The sequence below is a fragment of the Rousettus aegyptiacus genome, unplaced genomic scaffold (assembly GCF_014176215.1).
Source record: "Rousettus aegyptiacus isolate mRouAeg1 unplaced genomic scaffold, mRouAeg1.p scaffold_m13_p_10, whole genome shotgun sequence".
NCBI lineage: Eukaryota > Metazoa > Chordata > Mammalia > Chiroptera > Pteropodidae > Rousettus > Rousettus aegyptiacus.
In genome coordinates this window covers 92,110,962-92,129,881 of record NW_023416285.1, presented here as the reverse complement: position 1 = coordinate 92,129,881, position 18,920 = coordinate 92,110,962, and the positions used below count along the sequence as shown (strand labels likewise).

The window sequence follows — 18,920 nt, the reverse complement described above, 5'->3', positions numbered from 1 at the left end:
TTCTTCGATTCCTCAGAATTCTTTTCAGTTCCAGGAGGTTGTTCTGCCCCCACCCTACCCTCCCCGTATGCATTTTTCTCTTCCGAAGCCTCTCTTTGCCTCCATCTTCAGATGGGAAAATGCAAAGGGAGACTGTTTTCAAGTAATAACAACTTTAAGAAGCCCACCGTGTCGGATGACAGTGAGAACGGGTGGTGCAGATGCCCGGGGTGCCGGGCTGGGGGAGGCAGCACAGGCAGAGCAGCACGGGGGGCCCCCCGAAGGGCACCCGTTCGTTACTGTTTGTCGTGTTTCACGCTGCTGCTGGGAGCGGGCTGGGGTGATGAGAACACGGCTAATGTGAGTTGTCTGCTATTTGCAGAAGGACAGGATGGGAAGGAACAATAGAGATCATGCATTTCGATTCTCTTGATTCATAAATGTGGAAACACAGCCAAACGAGAAGAGAAATCCCTTTTACATGATGACTATATACAGTAAGAACCTGATATGAGCAGGCCCGTTTTGCACTGTGCGACTCATTTCATTTATTTATCCGTCGGTCTGTTGCCTAGTTACTCGGTGACAGAAAGCACTGTGTCATTTACACAGGTGAGCTTTCTCATTGCTCTGAAGTTCAGTAACGTATGTCTGTCCCACACCTGTGAATTCTGCTTTGGTTACCATCTCAGAGTATGTGCTGCCGATGAATACAAGACCTCGTAGAGTGCCCACACAGAGAGCTACTCCATTCATATTTGCTGAATTGCATTTAAAACTTACCAGCCTGAATCTAGAGAAAACACTGAGTTGAGCTTTTTCACTTAGAGAGTTTTGGGGGCATTGAGGTTTTGTGGGCAGGGGATCTTCAGGGATTCTCTTGAGATCAGTCAGTAAAGAGTCCTGGGGCGAACGGAGGGAATAAATTGTTTGCCACATGCTCGCTGAGACACCTGTCCCTCAGGCTCTCAGGCATAAACTGATGCAGAGGCTCGAGGCCAGGGTCAGAAGTATCACTTGAGTTCAGAATTATGTCTATGGCTTAACATTGTAGCAGATGCTCCAGGGAAATGTTGCATTCGGCCAGTCTGGTTATGACATTAGCATTGCGCCACCCATGCTAGATAGATTGGCTTAGTCACTCAGTTAAACAGTACTCGCCAGGTGCCCATTCTGTGAAGAGCGATGGCTGACTGCCTCTCAAGGCCCTTTGGGGGAGATGAGGGAGGACAGAATGGACATGAATTTCATCATAAAACTGGCGATCCCCCTGTTCTAAAAAGAAATATCATTTCCTGGTAAAATATTTTTTAATGTCCAAAGGTTTTGGGAGGTAACATGTTGTGATACGAAGTTCTTAGGACTTGCCGTTCTGAGGTTTTGAAGAATAGAAAACAGAGTGTGAGAAAAATGTAACTCTTCACATTCAGTGTGAAAAATATCTGCACGCAGGGCACTGAGAACCTTCGATTACTAGGGTCTGGGTCTGTTACACACGCATTTTTGCTTGAGCATTTGCATCTCTAATGTTAAAAACATTTTCAATGCAAATATTTTCATGTGCTGTATTTTCCAGTGGGTGATGAAAATGCAAATGTGTTTTACCTGTTGGTGGTAGAGAAATGCCGTCCAGTCTTTCATCCCCGTCAGCTACCTCTGCTGGTTACAAACATAAAAACACAAATCTCATTAGTTTCAGGGAGCACATCCACTCTACCGAATACATTCGTACAATTTAAAAACTCCAGTATATGTAATAGTTTTCATCTTTCTTTTCCCTTTTCAGCTCTAGTCAGTTCACATTACACATTCTAGTACCATTTTTTAAATAAAGTATTTTTAAAGACGATGACAAAATCAATCCTGTATTAAAAATTATTTCTACCTTATGAACCTTATTCTATCAATCACTGATTATTACAGTTCATTTTCATTTATTTATATAGGCTTAAATATCTGGCCAGAATTTGGGGTGAATTGTTTAAATATGATCAGGGAGGTCAGTGAATTCCTATGGTAGAATTTTGCTGGTCATCCCCAGAACCATTTCTGTACGGCAGGCTTAGGAAATCTCAAGAATGAATCTTTCTCTGGAGATGACTGGAAATCCAGATTCTAGAGCTGTTAATGTAAGTTGGCATCAATTCAGTCATCGAGAAAATCAGAAGGAATAAGCATTTCTTCAAAAGATTTGTCATGTCTCTGTGCAAAAGTGCAAACCTTTGCTCATCTCTGGTATGTTTCGGTTTCCTTAAGAGCTGCCCGAAGGTAGATCCTTCTGTCACAGGAAACCTTGCACTAAATATGTAAGAGAAGGTACTATATGTCTCCTGAGAACTGAGGGGCTTGTCGGTCTCCCCAGCTTGCTATGGACAAGTCAGAACATTTCACTGTGGCCATGCAGATCATTTTGGTGGTGCTCCTATGTCCCAGGGCTGGTGGCCCCATGGGAAGGTTCCTGCCTGTGTGCGGGCGAGGCCAGTCAAGCGAGGGCTGCCATTTGCGCCACGCTGAAACGCTCGATTGTCGGGGTGCAAAGGAATGCTACGTCCTCGTTTCTATTGCTGTTGCTTTAAACGCAATCAGGGTGCAAAGGTTTCCGCTCTGGTTCACCCTCTCCCGTCTCGTCCTCAGATTGCTACACACTGATATCAGCGAAAGACCCACGGTCTGCCCACCTGCTCAGTCCACCACAGAGAGGAAACACTGAGGAGAGACAGAAGAGTCAAGACCGATTTTGGTTGGAGAAGAGTAGAAATCACTAAAAGTGATGTTGTAGATGAATATTTAATAATAAAACATTCAAGTCCATCAATAAGATGAATGGCAAGAATAAAATTTTGTAAATAGGTTCATAGATGAAATATAGGACATACTAAAATGCTAACACTGTTTCTTCCTGGACGAAAAGCTTATGGGTATTTAAAATTTTGTCCTTTAAATTATTCTGTATCTTTAAAATACAACAAACATATTATTTTTATATTTAGAAGACATAATTTTCTTCCAATTGGTTTGAGTGCATTCAAATAGGTAAGATGAACTACGCAATAGTTCTTTCATTGTCTAGGGTTTAAAAAAATTCTTCAGTAGTAATAATAGCAATGCTAGCCATCACCATTTGTGAATGCTTACCGTTTACTGAGTACCTTACATGCATTGTGGCATCTAATCCTTAGAAAACCCCGCAAGGTCGGTCTGTTATTATGCTCATTTTAACAAATGAGAAACTGAGAAATAGGTTAAAAAATTTACCTGAGGTAGCACATGGCCCCTATGTGATCCTACCAAAGATGTGAATCAGGCAAATGCCTGGGCTCCTCATCTCTTTGCTATGACTAGTCCAAACCCATATCACATGATTACTATGAGCTAATTTTTAAATCTTCACATTTTAGTTCATTTTATACTTCATAACTGCCTTCACCTTACATATATAATTGCTTTTATTTAGTTATAACAAAAATTGGTTTTAGGTATAAGTTGATCTTCCCTTTTTAATTCAGTTATCCTCACTTTAAAAACAGGCCAGTGCAATGACTTGTTTTAGTAAGAACGGTATATATATACAGCCAAAAATACACATATAAATTAGTATCTGTTAGCTTTGTGAACAGGGCCCAGCCCAGCATCATAGATGAAAAACATGACTGTGTTACTTAAATTCAATCATAACATCTTTCTGTAACAACAAGCTCACAATCGTTCTTCCCCAGGGACAGTCAAATTGTGAAATTTGGAAAAGATCGAGCAAGTCCAATAAAAATTTAATACCAGTGACAGCTTTACTTTTAGACCCAATGCATCCACAAAATTGCAATTTCAGCGCTGAGGAAATAATCTAATGGAAATGATAAAAATCCACACCAGGAAGGGAATCATTCCAGTTAGAGAAAAAAAAATTATTACAAGCGATGAAAGCCCCAAATGCATTTCTAGTTGCATTCATATAACAACCTTTCAGATCTGCACGGGGCACTTCTTTTTTCTAGAGGCTTCCTTAACCAGTGAGTTAATTAGCTTGCCCAGGTGGAGTCTGTACCTAATTTCAGGAATCGACCCAAGTATGATGATAAATAAGGTTGAGATTGTGGAATATCTCTGAGATAATGTTCGCATTATCATTTTTGAATGAAAATAATCGAGACAAAGAGCAGGAGAGCAAGCCAAGATTTCCCAGACTTCTCTCAGTTCCTGTCAGCATGACCACGGAAACACAAGTGGCTCCGGCTTGCGTTTGCTAGGCTCCTACTTTTGTGCTGCTCGAGGAGAATGAAGTGTAACGGGACGTGACAAAATGGGGAGACAGACACTATCTGGCAGGTCGCTGCTGACGTGCTGTCATTCTGGTCTGCTCCGATCTGTATGTCGCGATCGGTTTGGTCTCGTTGGCACCTTCCACTTCTCAGATGCTAACAGAACCCGCTAGCCAGGCAGAAAAGTGCCAAGGCGCCAATCCCAAACATCTAGGCAGGTAATCTAAGCCCGGGGGTGAAAATGTCCAAAATCAAGTCTGACGACAACTGCAGCACAGGGCAGATGGCGTTCTGAGCATGCGTGAGGGCTACTCCCCCACCCACCCCCCACGCCTGGAAAGGGGTCAGGTCCCATTCCATAGAAACAGGTGCGCGCGTGTGGGAGTGCGCATGCGTCGCGTGAATTCCTGCTACGGATGCTGAGGCAGTTAAGACGTGTGTCCACGGGCCAGACTGTGCGTGGGAAGGAGAAAGAGGAATGCAGAGGAAAGCCCCCACTGTGTGCACGTGTGTTTGTTGTGAGGAAGAAGGGACGGGAATGGAGACCAGAACTCATAATACCTGGTCTCAGCATCTGAAATAGAAAAAAAAGAAAAAAAGGTGTGTTGATGTATAAAATGTATAGCATGGGGAAACAAATTTTAAACCAAGCGTCCTATTTCAGTCACGTGGTCTGGTGCTAGGAAGGCTCTTTCTGTGTCTCTGGGAAGAGGCCCCTCCGGCACACTCAGCGGACACTCGACAGTCTCCTCCCCGCTTTCTGTCTCCTACCGTGAAAGGACGCCCTTCAGACTTCACCTTTCCAGCTCGCTCGCGATCATCTCCTCAGCCAGAGACATGTGCTCTGTGCGCAGAGCCCTCTCCTTCCTCCTTCCGGGGCGTCTGCGTTTGCTTGTTCTTTCCCCTCAAGCACCCAGGGAGCTCCAGCATTTCTCGCACTTTCCTTGTACTCCCGCCACCCCCTGGTGAAACGGGAGGGGACCCCGCGCCCGCTTCAGGCGAGCAGCTGGAGCAGCTGGTGGCACAGCCGGGCCTGGCGAGGGAGGAACCACCGGGGGGCGGGGTGGCTGGATCTTGGGCTGCTTTGGCCCTTGGCCTTTCCTTTGGGCTGAGTATTAAATTTAGGTGTCTTTACTATGATAAATTTTAGATCTTTCTGTCGAACCTGAATACTATATTTAGCATCCTTTTTTCGGGGGAGGCGGGGAGCAGTCAACAGTTTCTCCCCGCAAATCAACAGGCAAATGGAAATTCTCACGTAACCCAAGGGTCAGATTGCCAAGGGAGAATTCAGGCAACGTGAGACCAACTGAAGACTAGCACAGAGGCCACTCAGGCGTCACGCTGGAGTCTGGGTGTAAAGCTGAGGAGCCACGGCTGAGCAGCCTGACATCGGTGCTCGGTTAAGGGGTTAACTGCTGTGTGAACCGACTGGCCAATGGTCAAAGGGCAACACGTGTCACTCAACTGTTAAAAAAATGTTCCTTCACCCTAACCTTGTCCAGCAGCCTGAAATCTAAAGGGGCTAACATATGAAAAGGCACCTTTGCGAAGTGACTCCAGGCTGAGGCACGAGACCTCTGGTGTAAGAAGGAGCTAAGAGCCCCACTGGCTAGAGTGGCTCTTCCTAGGAGTTGCTCGTTGACCCTGCCCTGCCTGACGTCAGGCGCCATGACACTTGCCTCTGAGCCTTTGGAAGACGAAGGGAGAAGAGAGGAGACTGGGAAGGGGACGAAGGAGCTGGGGCAGGGGCAGAGAAGGAAGTCAAAAGAGGGCTTGAGGAGGCGGAAGCAATGGTGCCCTGGGGCCATCCTGTGAGCAGCCACAGGTAGACACAGGAGCCCTAAGGACCTTGTCCCCAAGGACAGAGCTCAGGGACATCGCTGCCCCGTGGGTTCTGGGATAAGTATTTGAAGCTCGGGGAAGGAACCGATGGACTATTCTCCAGGATCTCACACGGCCTAGAGGAGCTAAGCAATAAGACGTCTTTGTCGTGGACTATCGTCCCTTCTTTACCACTGGTCGATTCTTTGGTTCACTCGTTGGTTCCACGCTACGCCGCACACTGTTCACACACTTGGGGCGAAAACGTGGCTCAGATGCTGTCTCTGCGTCTGCAGATCTCATGGTCAGTGGAGCAAACAGGGGGGTGACTAGACGATTCTGTTGGCAGAGTAAGTGCTGGGGCTGCCTATGAGGGCCCCAGGAGAAAGTCCCCCCGATGCTATGACGGGAGCGGGTGTTGACTTCCAGGCGGATGGAAAGTGCGTGTGTGAGAACCCAGCGCAGTTCAGAACAGGGAGAGGCTGGTGCGGCCAGGGGAGGCACCAGCCTACGGCAGGAGATGAGGCTGGTGAGGGGCTGACTCTGAAGGAACTTGCCTGCCACGCTGGGAGCAGGGCTGTAGAGGGGTTTTACTTCGGGGTGACAGGAAGCTAGAAGAAGTATTTGGTTAGGGTGGGCATGGCCAGATTTCATTAGCTGAGGCCCAGAGAATGAAGTCTAGGGTCTCGGCCATGGCCATGTCTGAGGCTGCCATCGATGATGAGACAGTTCAAGCAGGAGAGAGGATTCAGAAAGAACAGCACCGAGGGTGGACACTCAGGAACGCTGGGTTTAGGGGACAGGTGGAAGAGAGGGAGGCAGTGGAGAGGATCTGGAGGGGAAATGAGAATGAAGTCCCAGAACCGAAGGGAGGAGAGTGTCCAGAGGGTGAGATCTGACAGAGTGAAGTCCAATATGGAGGCCAAGTCGAAGCATCAATAGAAACAGGAGGCAAAATCTGATCTTCGCACATGAGCACAGCAGGAGCTCATGTGGAGACATGAGGTCAGAGGGCACAGTGTACTAGAGTCTACGGTGAAATGGGACAGGGGGGCCCACAGGGGCGTAACCGTTTCAGAAGAAATCTGCCCGACAGCATCAGGAGATGTTAGTGGTTTTAAGACATGGCAGGGTTAAAGGAGTCGTTTTGCTTTTTGGTTGGCAATGGGAAGGAGGACAACACCGCGCATATTACGCATCAGCTCTGTCTGGGTGGCAGTGCTTACATGGTCTAATTTTAACTCTGAAAACGCCCCTGAGGTAGCTGTTAGCTATGTAAATGGAGAATCAGAGAGAGGCTCAGAGAGGTCGGTCGAGTGACGCATCTGAGGCCCCAGGAATTTCTAAGTGACAGATTAGAGCCAGGAATTCAGACCTGTCCTTTTTCCCTATACCTTGCCGAGTTCATCTGCGATGATGTGTAGACGAAAGAGAAGAAGAAGGTGGTGAAAGCTGAGAGACCTAGGAGGAGGACGGCCAGATATTTATTATCCAAGCCCGAAAACCTCTGAGAGGAAAAGGGGCATTACCAATAATTCCCGCAGGACAGCAGTGGTAAAGCAGACTGCGGGGTGCAGCAGGCTGGTTGGTCCCCTGACCTAGGACACGAGGCGTCCACGGAGCTGTGACCTCTTCAGCAGCCCCCACCACTGCCAGGCACTCCTGCGTGCGGTGCGCTGGCTTCGTTTATAAAGACCCAGGTATACGACGTACACCTGGGGCCTCGCGGTAACTCTGAGGCGGACTTTATTTCTACGTCCACTTCCTGAGAGGGGCACTGAGGGTTAGAAAGACTGGGTGGCGTGCCCAGGGCCCAGGGCTGGTAACGAGCAGAGGTGAGACGTGAAAACCAGCTTTTCTCATTCCACTATGACTTAGTACCTGAGGCGATAGTACTTTTTTTTCTCAATTAAAAATAGTAGTAGTCTGTTGCTCTTTGTAAAAACAGTATCAATTAAGTATAAAAGAAACCAAACCATTTAAAAAAAAAATGAAGGAATGATTTAAAAAAAAATTTCAGCTACAGCTGAGTATTTTATTTTTTGAACGTGACCTTGGGACCTAGAGTAAATTTCTTATATAACTCTATCTCAAGTCGTTCAGGGGATGCTCAGGTAGAGCTTAAGCCTCCACAGATGACCCTGCAGCTGAATGTGTTAGAGTCTGGATGGCTGCTTTTTGGGAAAAGGGCTTGTAGGTTGTTCCACACTGGCCCGTGTGTCCCACTGTTACGTCAAGGGCGTCGCCAGGCTGTGCCAGGGGCTCCCCCCGAGGCCGTCAGCTGTGCTCCCCCACAGGCCTGCTCACAGTGACCGCTGCGCCCCGTGAGTTCACGTACAGGCATCTGTCTGCGACACGGCCTCGCGCATTGGTACCGCTGTTCTCGCGGACCCCGCGACATCCGAGCCCGCAGCATTTCAGCACGTGAGGTGCGTCTCCAGACTCTCACACTCCAGCCACAGAGGCATGGAAGGCTCTTAGCCGGCCAGGCGTCCTGAGGTTCGATCAGGACTTAAAAACGTGTATAGAGGTTTGTGGCCTCCTAGAGATGATGGCAGAAAGCTGTCCTCCAAAGGAGACCACCGGTAAACTAACCCACTGTCCTTTTGGGGAGGCGGGACTTTAAATGACTAAATAGTCATAATTCAACAAGCATTCGCTTTTCCTGGAAGATAATCCCAGAATCAACAAACCCAAATTTATAAAGTTTAAAACACACACACACACACACACACACACACACACACACACACACACACACACTAAATATTTGACTTAAAATCCCTTTGTATTTCATGTGGCGTTTCTGGTGGGATGATTACTGTTACTGTTTCACCTGAAGCGGCTATAAAGTCACATGGATCCAAATAAAAATCAATAGGCAATAGACACAAATTGCAAAAGAGAAACCCAGTTTCAGACCTAGGACATGTAAACCCGCAGATGAGATTAGCAACCTTTTTCCTTTGTACTATTAAAAGTAAATGGCCTGATCTATCTCTTGCTATTTAATCTTCAGGTGAATTTCAAAATTCACTGGGCTAAGACTTTAAAATACCAAACCACAGCACATTTTACAGAGCGTCTCCTTCAAAAGATGAGACAATGCAGCACCTAGAGCTCCATTCAATAAATGCCTTCCATTGTTTTCTTGCGGCTTGTTCATACCTGAGCCTCTTTTTAACCTTCTTCTGGCCAGTTTAATTTGATCCTGTAGAATCTGTACCCAGTCTCTTGGGCCAGGAAGTTTATCCACATGGTTAGCAGTACAGTACTTTTCTGTGAAGACTGAAAGAAAACGTGAAATATTAAGTGCTTTAACAAATAAAATAGGTCAAGCAGACACAGGACTATATCACAAGAAGAAAAGTATAATGTAAAAGATATCAATTCTGCAGCAGATAGCTTTGATATCCATATTACACTCCTTTGGTGAAGGTGGAGATTGGCAGGGCCCGGGCTACTGTGCTTCCAAATGAAACCAACTATCCATATTTAGCAGTTTTTACCGAAAGTGCCTTTTCTGCTTGCTCCATGTCCGTGTGTATGAGACTGATGGGCAGAGAAGAGAATGCTTCCTACGGGTCCACTGGCCCCCTGACAAAACACAGCATGTGTGTTAAAGTGTTTCACGTCTTTGTTGTTAATTCAAAATCTAATGTGACATTGTACAGAAGGATCGTGTTCTCATGGTGATGCCTACTAACTCAATCAGCATAAATAGAATGCGGTTGTGTCTACTTTGAGTCAACCTCTTGCATATTGTGCTGTGTCCTGGGCAAGAGTTACCTGTTAAGCACGAAAAGAAACAATGGGGTCACACGGCAGGATGCAAGGGAGGCCGGACGGTTACGGCGGCAGCGCAGGGCGCGAAGGCGCACGCAGGGGCTGGGTCCTGCTCCACACGCCACTCCCCAGCACTTTTAAACCTGGCCTTTTGTGACTTGCTCTCTGTAAGGTCAAGGCCAAGTCTGCAGTCACATTGCCACACGATGGTACTGGTAATTTTAGTGCTTCAAGACTTCTTTTAAAAAGAAATGACAAAGGAAAATGTTGACAGGTTCAGCTGTACAAAACTGTACAGCTTCTACTGAATGAGAAGTAAACATTTCATCAGAAGGAGAAAAGCTAACTGCGCTGTGACCGAAAAGGTTCGATGCCTACCCCCATAGAAAGAACTCATTCAAATAAAAGAGCATCTTTGAAAGTCTCTATAGATAACAAAGTGTATTTAGCAAAAATAAATTTAGGAAAAATGTTCAGCTAAGCCTGCAAAATGCAAAACACTTTATACAATTAGAAATACAAAGTTCACACGTTAATACTTAATATTGATAAAATTGTGGGGACCTGGCACACCCAAACGTTACCCTTGGCAGAAACCGGCAAAAGCCTTTCGGGAAATAAGATGGTAATAAGTAAGGACTGGCGTGAAACGGCCGCACCTTTGGACTGGGACTCCTACTCCTAGAATTTATCCTGAGGAACTAACGCGAAATCGTAAACAGTGCGGGCGCACGGGAAGAGTGTGTGGGGCAGGGAGGGGGGCGCGCGGCCGGAAGGGCAGAGGGTCCTTTGGGGAAGTCACCGCGACCGTCTGGGTTGGGGCCGTGTTAGTGGAGAGGGTGGGGTGACCAGAGCAGGATGTAGAAGGCGCATTTCTGGTGAATCACATGGCCTGGGACACGTAGAAGGGAAGGTCTGTGAGGGGAAGATGGGGTGTATTTGGCTTGGTTTGGGACCAGCGAGTTTGGGGTGTCCGTGGAGCACCCACGTGGAGATGGCTGGTGGATATTTCCGCAGAAGCCTGTTCAGTTCAGAAAAGGGGCCCAGACCGAGGCTACCAGTTTGAGGGGCACAAATGTCGTAGTTAAAATGAGAGAAACCGTTGATCGGGGAGAACTTTCTGAGTGAACAGAGAGAGTGCTGAGCCCGGCACAGAGCCAGAGAGAACCCCAGTGTTTAAAGGGAGGTTAACGCCCAAGGGTCCCCGAGGGAGCCCAGGGTGGGCTACAGCCAGGGGACCTGGGAGGGGTCTGGTGAAGGACAGAGAGTGGTGCTGACGAAGAGGGGGGACCCACAGTCTGTGCAGAAGGAGGCCCAGGAAGGGAGGCCATCAAAGGCGGTGACCTCGGAGGCCACTCCAAAACAACTGGATCCAGTGGGGGAAGGAAGAGAGGCTGGAAGGGGAGGAGGGCGGAGGGGCGGGGCAGCGGCAGTGCCGTGGGAGCAGACGGGATCCCACACGAGGAAGGAGACAGTCGAAGGAACCACCCGGAGGAGCGGGAGGTGACGACAGGTCGGGACAGAAATGGGGGAAACTCTTCCTGTCCGTCAGGAGGAAGGAGGACGGGGCGATTGGGACGTGGTTGTAGGTCGGAGCGGTCAGTCCTGAGTGCTCACCGCACTCAGCAGTGCGGGCCGTGGAGCGTGCGGGGAGCCCGAGTGGCCTCTGGGGAGAACGGGAGAGGGCAAGCAGCCGACTGTGGCGCCAGGCGGGGCTGGTGCCAGGCGGGGCAGTGGCAGTGGTGACAGTCTGCAGGGGCAGGCTCTTCACCCCATGGCGCCTGGCAGCCCCTCCTCAGGAGTGCAGACACCGGGCCGTGGGGTTGGTCTTGGGTTGGGATTTTGCTGGACAGTTTTGGCAGAAGGACAAGGACACAAAGCTCTTGAAGACGTTGGTGAAGCTGCCACCTGGGATGAGTTACAACTTTCTTCACGCCCAGATCTGGGAAAGAAGGGAAGCCAGAACATGGCTCGGTGACTTGGAAACATTTATAGAGACCAGAGAACAGAAATGTCAACAGGCTTGGCAAGGAGGTGCCACAGAGTGACAGCGATGGAGAGTGGAAGGCTGGGGTGTGAACGGCAGCAGCAGGACGGTCCTGGACGAGGACGCGATGGTGCGGTCGGGGAGGGGCTGGAACGCGGCGGGGTGGACGGCGCGGTGGACAGTGGAGCCACCCAAGACGGCAGTGGACGTGGGCGCTGGAGGAAGACGTGTAGCTGTGATAAGATCATCAGAGGAAAGGACCCATCCCAGGGCCAGATGAGCAGAGGAGGCATGACGGTTCGGAAGCAGGATCGAAGATCGGGGAAAACACCAAGCAGGCTGCCTCGCCTGCAACGCCAGGGTGGGGCGAGTGAGCAGGCTCCCCCGGGACACCTGCAGAGGAAACGGGACCCCTGGGGTGGGCGTGCCTTTGAATCTCTCACACCAGGGTAGAGACACCTCGGGGTCTCCGCTTATTTTGCCTCCCTCGAAGCACCGACAACAGTGCCGTGAACTGAGAAAGGACTCGGGCATTTGATGAATAGACAAACATTGTCCAGTTTTGCTTCTAACGGAAGCAAATAATGTAGTTCACCAGTGTAGACTAACTGGGGAGAAAGGCCTAAGTGAAGTAGCAGGAAGTCTTAATTAATAGAATATAATTAAGGAAACAAGGTTTCATTCCATTCAGATGCCCACACTAATGTTTCCTCATCAGAGAACTGCCAAAAGGTTCTCAAAGTTCCTGTTTGAATGAACAGAAAAAAGTATTTGTATTTAGCACCCCATTAGTTTGTATGAAAACGTGTACCACAGAAATGACTGTCTTAGCAGGTGACCTTCCCCCTCCTTGTAATATTATTTATACAAGCAATTTCCAGAGCAACTCCTCTTTTCCTAGGTTGTGAAATACAGGTGTCCCAATAAGCATCCACTAGAAAGCAGTGGTTCCAAATTAACAAAGTAGATTTGGGTTATGCCCACGTAAAAATGACTCCCAGCCGCGTGTGTCAACAACCAGGTTTAGGAGAACCAAAGGGAAGGAAGGTTCCGGAATATTTTTTCCCACTCCGTGAGGGGCTTCCAATCAGATCTTTCTAATCTAATCTTGTGCTTAAATATTCTGTTACTCACTAAAAAGGCAACAATTTCTGGTTATTTATTTTTTTTCTCCTTTCAGTTAAGACATATTCCTTTTCAATAAAAAGAAGCCAGAGAAGTCTCTGACTCCTGGATCTGTGTCTTGAGACCACGGAAAACACAGCACTAGTCTTTCTCGAAAAATACCTACACAAATATTTCCACTGGGCCTGTTATTGACACTCTATTTCGTGGATTACCTTCACACTTAAGAGAGACTTTTAACTAGACTCTATCTACCGAAGACGAAATCTTATTCTCTTACATGTGCAGATGAGGCCTTCGAACGAGGCCAAAAGATTGTCATTGCATTGATCTGAAAACGATCAATATGCTGTGTGAATAGAGGTATCGAGTAAGCAGAATATATTTTTGCTATCCGAATCTACAGCTAAAGGTCAAGCTGTTATCCTGGTAACAGTTCCATTAGGAGTAATGATGTGAACAGAGGTATTGCATTAATGCATTGGGCTTCCTACTATGTTAACAGTGGGTCATTAAGAATCATAGTAGAACAATTTGCATTCATCCTTAGGATGCAATAGGCCCTAAAAAGAAATTTCCGTCCTTTTCTATCTTAATACATTAAGGCGACGTGAGGGCTCATTTTGAGCAAGTCCAAGTAGTCTGAACAAGTTGATGAAGGCCAACAATTAAACTAAATAAAAGAGTTAAAGCATCTACACCTCTTAATCTAATCTGAGGTCCCAAGGCACAAAGAGTATGTTAAGTCACTGGGCAAATGACAACTGTTCAACTTGATCTGTACATGAATAATGACTCTTTTCAGAAGCTTGCATTCATCTGGGCTGTGCCCTTTTATTGTATATAAATAATGAAAAAGCTAGTGGTGGCTGAGCAGACCCTTCCCTGGGAACGTGGCATTTTATATAATCGGAGTGCGGTGTGTCTGGATTTGACTTGTGGAGGACAGAGAGGTTGGGTCGGGTTCCCGAAGCAGCTCTCTGCTCACATGGCAGTTTCTGGAGGACCCTTCAGGTGGATTTTTCTGGTTCACGATGCTGGGAAAAGCAGGACATGGATGTTTAAAGGGAGTCATTGGATCGCACGGATGCTTGAAGGAGTAGATAAGACAGCAGAGCTTTAATTCGAGGATTCATTTAAATCTTTGAATGAGGTGGAGACTCTGGCCACCAGTGAGAGTTTCACTTTTGATCTGATGACGGTTTTAACTTCTGGTCAAAGATAAGCGGAAATCAAGGTCGCCATCCAGCAGAGTAGAAAGCCGGGTCCTTGTTAGGTCTGCCAGGCTCCCGGAGGTCGAGAGGGGCCAGGGACGAGGGCGAGAAAGAGCGTCTGCAGTGGGGTCCTGGGGACGACTTGGAGCAAAGGAGAGGGCACCCTGGGACCAGCTGCAGGGGGAGGAGGAGACGGAGGCGGCCGGCACCCCACCTCCTCACGCCTGAGAGAAAGCCAGTGCCCCTCCCACGATCTCCTCTTCTCTTTTCCTCTTTACAGCTATTATTTGAAACTTTTCATGTGCCAAGCACCTTATATCTATCCCGTTTAATCTTTGCCGTGACCTGACGGGGCGGGTGTCGTGATCCCACGCTGCAGATGACACCTCGAAGCGCGGGCGGGGTACACCGCTGGCCCAGGGCGGCACAGCCAGCAGGCGCTCTTTTCCACATAAGCGACTGAATGTTTAACTTAACCTTATGGATGAGCACATGGATTGTGTAGAAGAAAGGGGACTGAATTCCGAATATGAGCCAATCGAGAGCTAAGGACCTTTTCCATGTGGACGTGGCGAATGCCGGTGTGACTTCCAGCTACATCGAACAGAAGCACGGCAGGCGGTAGGGGAGAGAGGACCAGGCGGGCTCTGGGAGATCGCCCTTCCCCTAAGTCAAGGGGCCAGGTAGCCTGTGGCAAGGGAGGGAGAGGGAGGCTGGGCCTGGGTAAGATGGCGACAGGTGCTTTCGGCTCTGAGATCGATGAGTCTGGCTCGAATTTTACATGGTTCTCATGGAGTTTGTTTTCTTTGATGGTATCATGGTGCTTCATCCCCCAATTCCATGGAGAGAGCTGAAACCTATCAACTGTAATGCCTGACATCCATTCTAATAACTGATTGATGTAACAATAGATGCGGCGGGGAAGGCACCATGAGAGACAGGAAAGGGCCGGAACAGGCTGGCAACGGCGCAGGGCCCGGGGGCTGGCCCCCGGCGGTGCGGGTTTTATCAGGCCACCAGGGGACTCAGGCCTGAGAAGAAAGCTCACGACAATGAAACCTACAAGAGACTGACAAATCAACCAGGATGACAAGTCTCGTGTAACAGGGGTGATGATCTTTCCGGCTTCCGAAACACCTGATGTCGTAACCTGGTACTCCCACTTTTTGGAATCAAGGCGCCAGGGCGAAGAATTTAAAAGAAGGTTGCTCGATGAGCATGGCATTGAGCCGGATGTTGCCGGATGGTGTGGGGCTGGCCAAGCGTAAGGACGCCCACGGGACACCACCCGGCCCCGGACCCCGTTGCCGGCGTGGGCGCCGGAGCTGAAGGAAGCCAAGCCGCGGGCTGCGCAGAAGGATGAGCGAGACCGTCTCACGTCCTGCCCAGGAGAGCACGCAGTGGGAGGGCGAGGGGGCCAGGCCGCAATGTCACGACACGAGCCGCCCTCACGCTCCTTGCCGGAGGGCGCGGCGGACGCGCGGAGAGCCGCGGGGAGCCGGGGAGACCGAGGGCGAGGGCGGCGCGGCCGGCGGAGGAGCGGGGCGTTCTGACCCTGTCCACGCGCGGCCTCGCGGGACGGCGGCTTCCAAACGGAGAGTGAGCGACACTGTCTCGTGAAGAGAACAGTTTAAGGGGTCGGAGCACAGCCTGGATCTTACCCGCCGGCAGCGACCTGTCGGTGACCACCACCCTGTGACGCCCCCCCCACCTCGCAGCACCGAGAGGGAGCGACGAGGCTCCCCTGCGCTTTCCTGTCTCCGGCCTCCACACGCACAGAGCTCCCAGGCACATCAAGGGGCACACACCCGCAGACGACCTCTAGAGGCACGATTCCTTTGGCGTATGATTTATGTCACCTGTTTGTGCTGATTCTTATTAAGACCGACGACACTGGATGAGTTTTCTGACCCTGTACACAATAGAGGTCCTTCACATCTAACCCCACTTCTCCATGAACACGCATATATATTCAAGACATATCTACCCAGCACCTGTCATGTGCCGGACTGTGGTAGGTGTCAGTGAACAGATGGTCCCTGGCCTCGGGAGGACGCAGGCAAACGCAGCCGAGAGGACAGAGGGACGCTGCTGTTAAGGAGCGGGGTACAGGACACACAGAGAGGGGCGTCTAACCCACTCCTGGTGCTGGTGGTTGGGGAAAGCTGTCGGAGAAAGTGGCGCCTAAGCTGAAACCCAAGAAAGAGTGGAGGCTAGATAAAGAGAGGAGAAAGCAGGTGGAGAATGTTCCAGACCCAGGCAAGAGTGCGTGCAGACTAGACAGCCCTGAGGCGTGGGTGCTAGGAGGAGTCGTCACGACAGCCGGGAAGCTCAGGTGTTTCCACCTGGAAGGGAAGCGAGGAGCAGGGCCCAGGCCTGTCTGGGGAGGTTAGAACTGAGGCCTCTGTGTCTAGCTCAGAGCCTGGAGGTGAGAAGGGGAACGGTTTTGGCTCAGAGGTAGATAAAACACCAAGGGTCGACGTGCGAAATGGGAGATCGGCATATGACAGAAGTGAAGTTACGATTTGTGTGAAAAAAAAAAGAAGGGTGGCGTTGGAATGACTGACTACCCACTGGGAAAAACCAGTCGAGTCCCTCCCTCGCTCTAGGCAAAAGTATATCCCAAGGGGATGAAAGATCTAAACAGAAAAGATAAAACTTTAAAATTCTGTTGGAAAAAAATTCAGAGAAATGTCATCGTATCATCAGGGTATGGTGAATTTCTTAAAATAGGCACAATGCATAAAATAATTTATCTGATCATCTAAACTTTGGTATGCTAAAAGAGATCCTACGCAAAGTTTTCACAAGTTGAAAAATAAAAGCAAATATTTGTAACACATAGAACTGAAAAAAAAAAGAATTCAAGTAAGTCAATAAGAACACAACCACCTAATGGGAAAACTGGAAATGGATGGAAATTCGCGGAGGAAACTCACCAAGTAGTAACAGATATGAAGTGACGGTCACCTCACTGAGAATCAGGGAAGCCAGCACTGAGGGGCCATCGGAGACCAACCAGACTGGCCACACGTGAAGTCTGTTCGTACCAGATGTTGGCAAGAACAAGGAAAAACAGGATTTCTTAAACATTGCCGGTGAATTGATGAATGTGATCGGTCACCTTAGAGGGCCATGTGGAAACACTTACTGAAGCTGACGATGCTTACATCTGCGACTCAGGTCCACTCCCTGGTGCAGCCCCTAGAGAAACTGCCACTCGTGAGCCGAGGGGAACGCGAAGGTGACTGCTGCCAGAGGTGATTTTGAGAAGGGAGAAGCAACCTGTCTCCTCCCAGGAGACCGGAGAGAGAAATGGCTTTACTTATAAAACGGTTAGCAGTTAAATGAATACGCGAGATGAATCCTGGAGGAGACAAAGACACAAAGTTGCAGACGCGCGGTATGAGGCTGTGTGTGTAGATAAGACAAAGACAGAAAGTTGAAAACGTGCGGTATGAGGCTGTGTGTGTAGATTCGTCAATGTGATCGATGGACACACACTGCGGCAGCAGAACAGAATGACGCAAGCGGGAAAGAGTCATATCAACTCCGGGTTACTCCGGAGCAGGAGGGAGAGAGAAAAGACGAGTGAGACATTTAGATTCTTAAGAAGACAATAAAGGAGAAGGGTGTGACATAAACAGAACATCTCTTACATCTCACAGGTCAGGTGGGGAGAAAATGTCTTGGAAAATGTCTCAGGAGGAAGAGGAATACGATTATTTCCACTTCTGACCTGAAGACTACTGCTGATGGGGACAACTGCCATTCTTCAACCAGTCTCTGAACAAATCAGAAAATTTCTCCTAGGACGATGCTGTGAAAATGTCAATACTGGCCGGATGTCAAGGATGCTCCTTACATATACCCTCTGCTGGGATAAGCACCAAAAGCAGTCTTTTAAAGAGAGCTGGGCATGGCGGGGTGAAGACCTGAGGCCATCGTCCTTCCGGTCTCAGCTGAAATGCGACCTTCTCGGGCAAGGCCACCCTGAGCTCGTTAACCAGTGGTTTTTAAATAACAACATCTAGTGACCATCTAGATTATACACCCAGCAAGGGCAGAGATCCCAGCTCTCTCATCCGGCGCGTTATAGGCGGCATAGATGTATGGTTCGGGAAAGGACAAACTTGAGACTCTTTTCTTTCTCTGCTCTATGACTTTGCTTGAAAGAACCGAAGGAAAAATTTCTGCAGTAAATAGCCACAGGTCTTGAAATATACTGAGCCCAGAAATTCATTTCAGATTTGATTTAACAGTAAGATTTTGCAGAGTTCAACTAATGCACCCTAAAATTAAATCTTTAAACTTAAAGTTAAGGAAACACAGTAATGCACACAATAATGTATTTATTGAGGAAATTAGAATATCCCACTGAATTATGTATGTAGGAGACTGCAGGGCAGTCAGCCAGTCAGGCAGAGTAAAAGGTAAAAGCTGACCACGAGGACTATTGAGTACTCTGTCTCTTAGTGCCAAGTCTTGTGACTGTCACTCTTGGTTGTTGTAATGAAAAGGACCTTAGATATCCATAAAATTGATTCCTAGCCATACTTATTTTATTCTATGGGATTACTTCTGAGATTTTGGATGGAAATTACTAAATTGTAGAATTTCTGAACTGGAAGAGACTTTAAAATTTAGCCAACCCATACCTTTAAAATTTTTTTTCGAGAGGAGGTAATGTCTCAAGATCTTCAATGGCAGTCAGGAGTAAATCCACACCCACAATGCTCCTGTCATTAT

The 18,920-nt window shown here is 48.4% G+C and overlaps 1 protein-coding gene across 8 annotated transcripts in view; it reads right to left on the bottom strand.

The window, feature by feature from the left end:
* BEND7 (BEN domain containing 7) overlaps window positions 1–18,920 on the bottom strand; it is a 75,254-nt gene that overhangs the window by 4,075 nt on the left and 52,259 nt on the right. For 2 of the 8 annotated variants that reach the window (XM_036228173.1, XM_036228176.1), the window contains exons 7-8: window positions 9,228–9,347; window positions 1,585–1,638 (exon numbers count right to left, since the gene is read on the bottom strand). In XM_036228173.1, the coding sequence (XP_036084066.1) occupies window positions 1,585–1,638; window positions 9,228–9,347 (174 nt within the window). Of the gene's footprint in view, window positions 1–52; window positions 9,348–18,920 lie in introns of those variants that run through there. The other 6 variants (XM_036228174.1, XM_036228177.1, XM_016134413.2 and 3 more) reach the window with 5 other exon arrangements.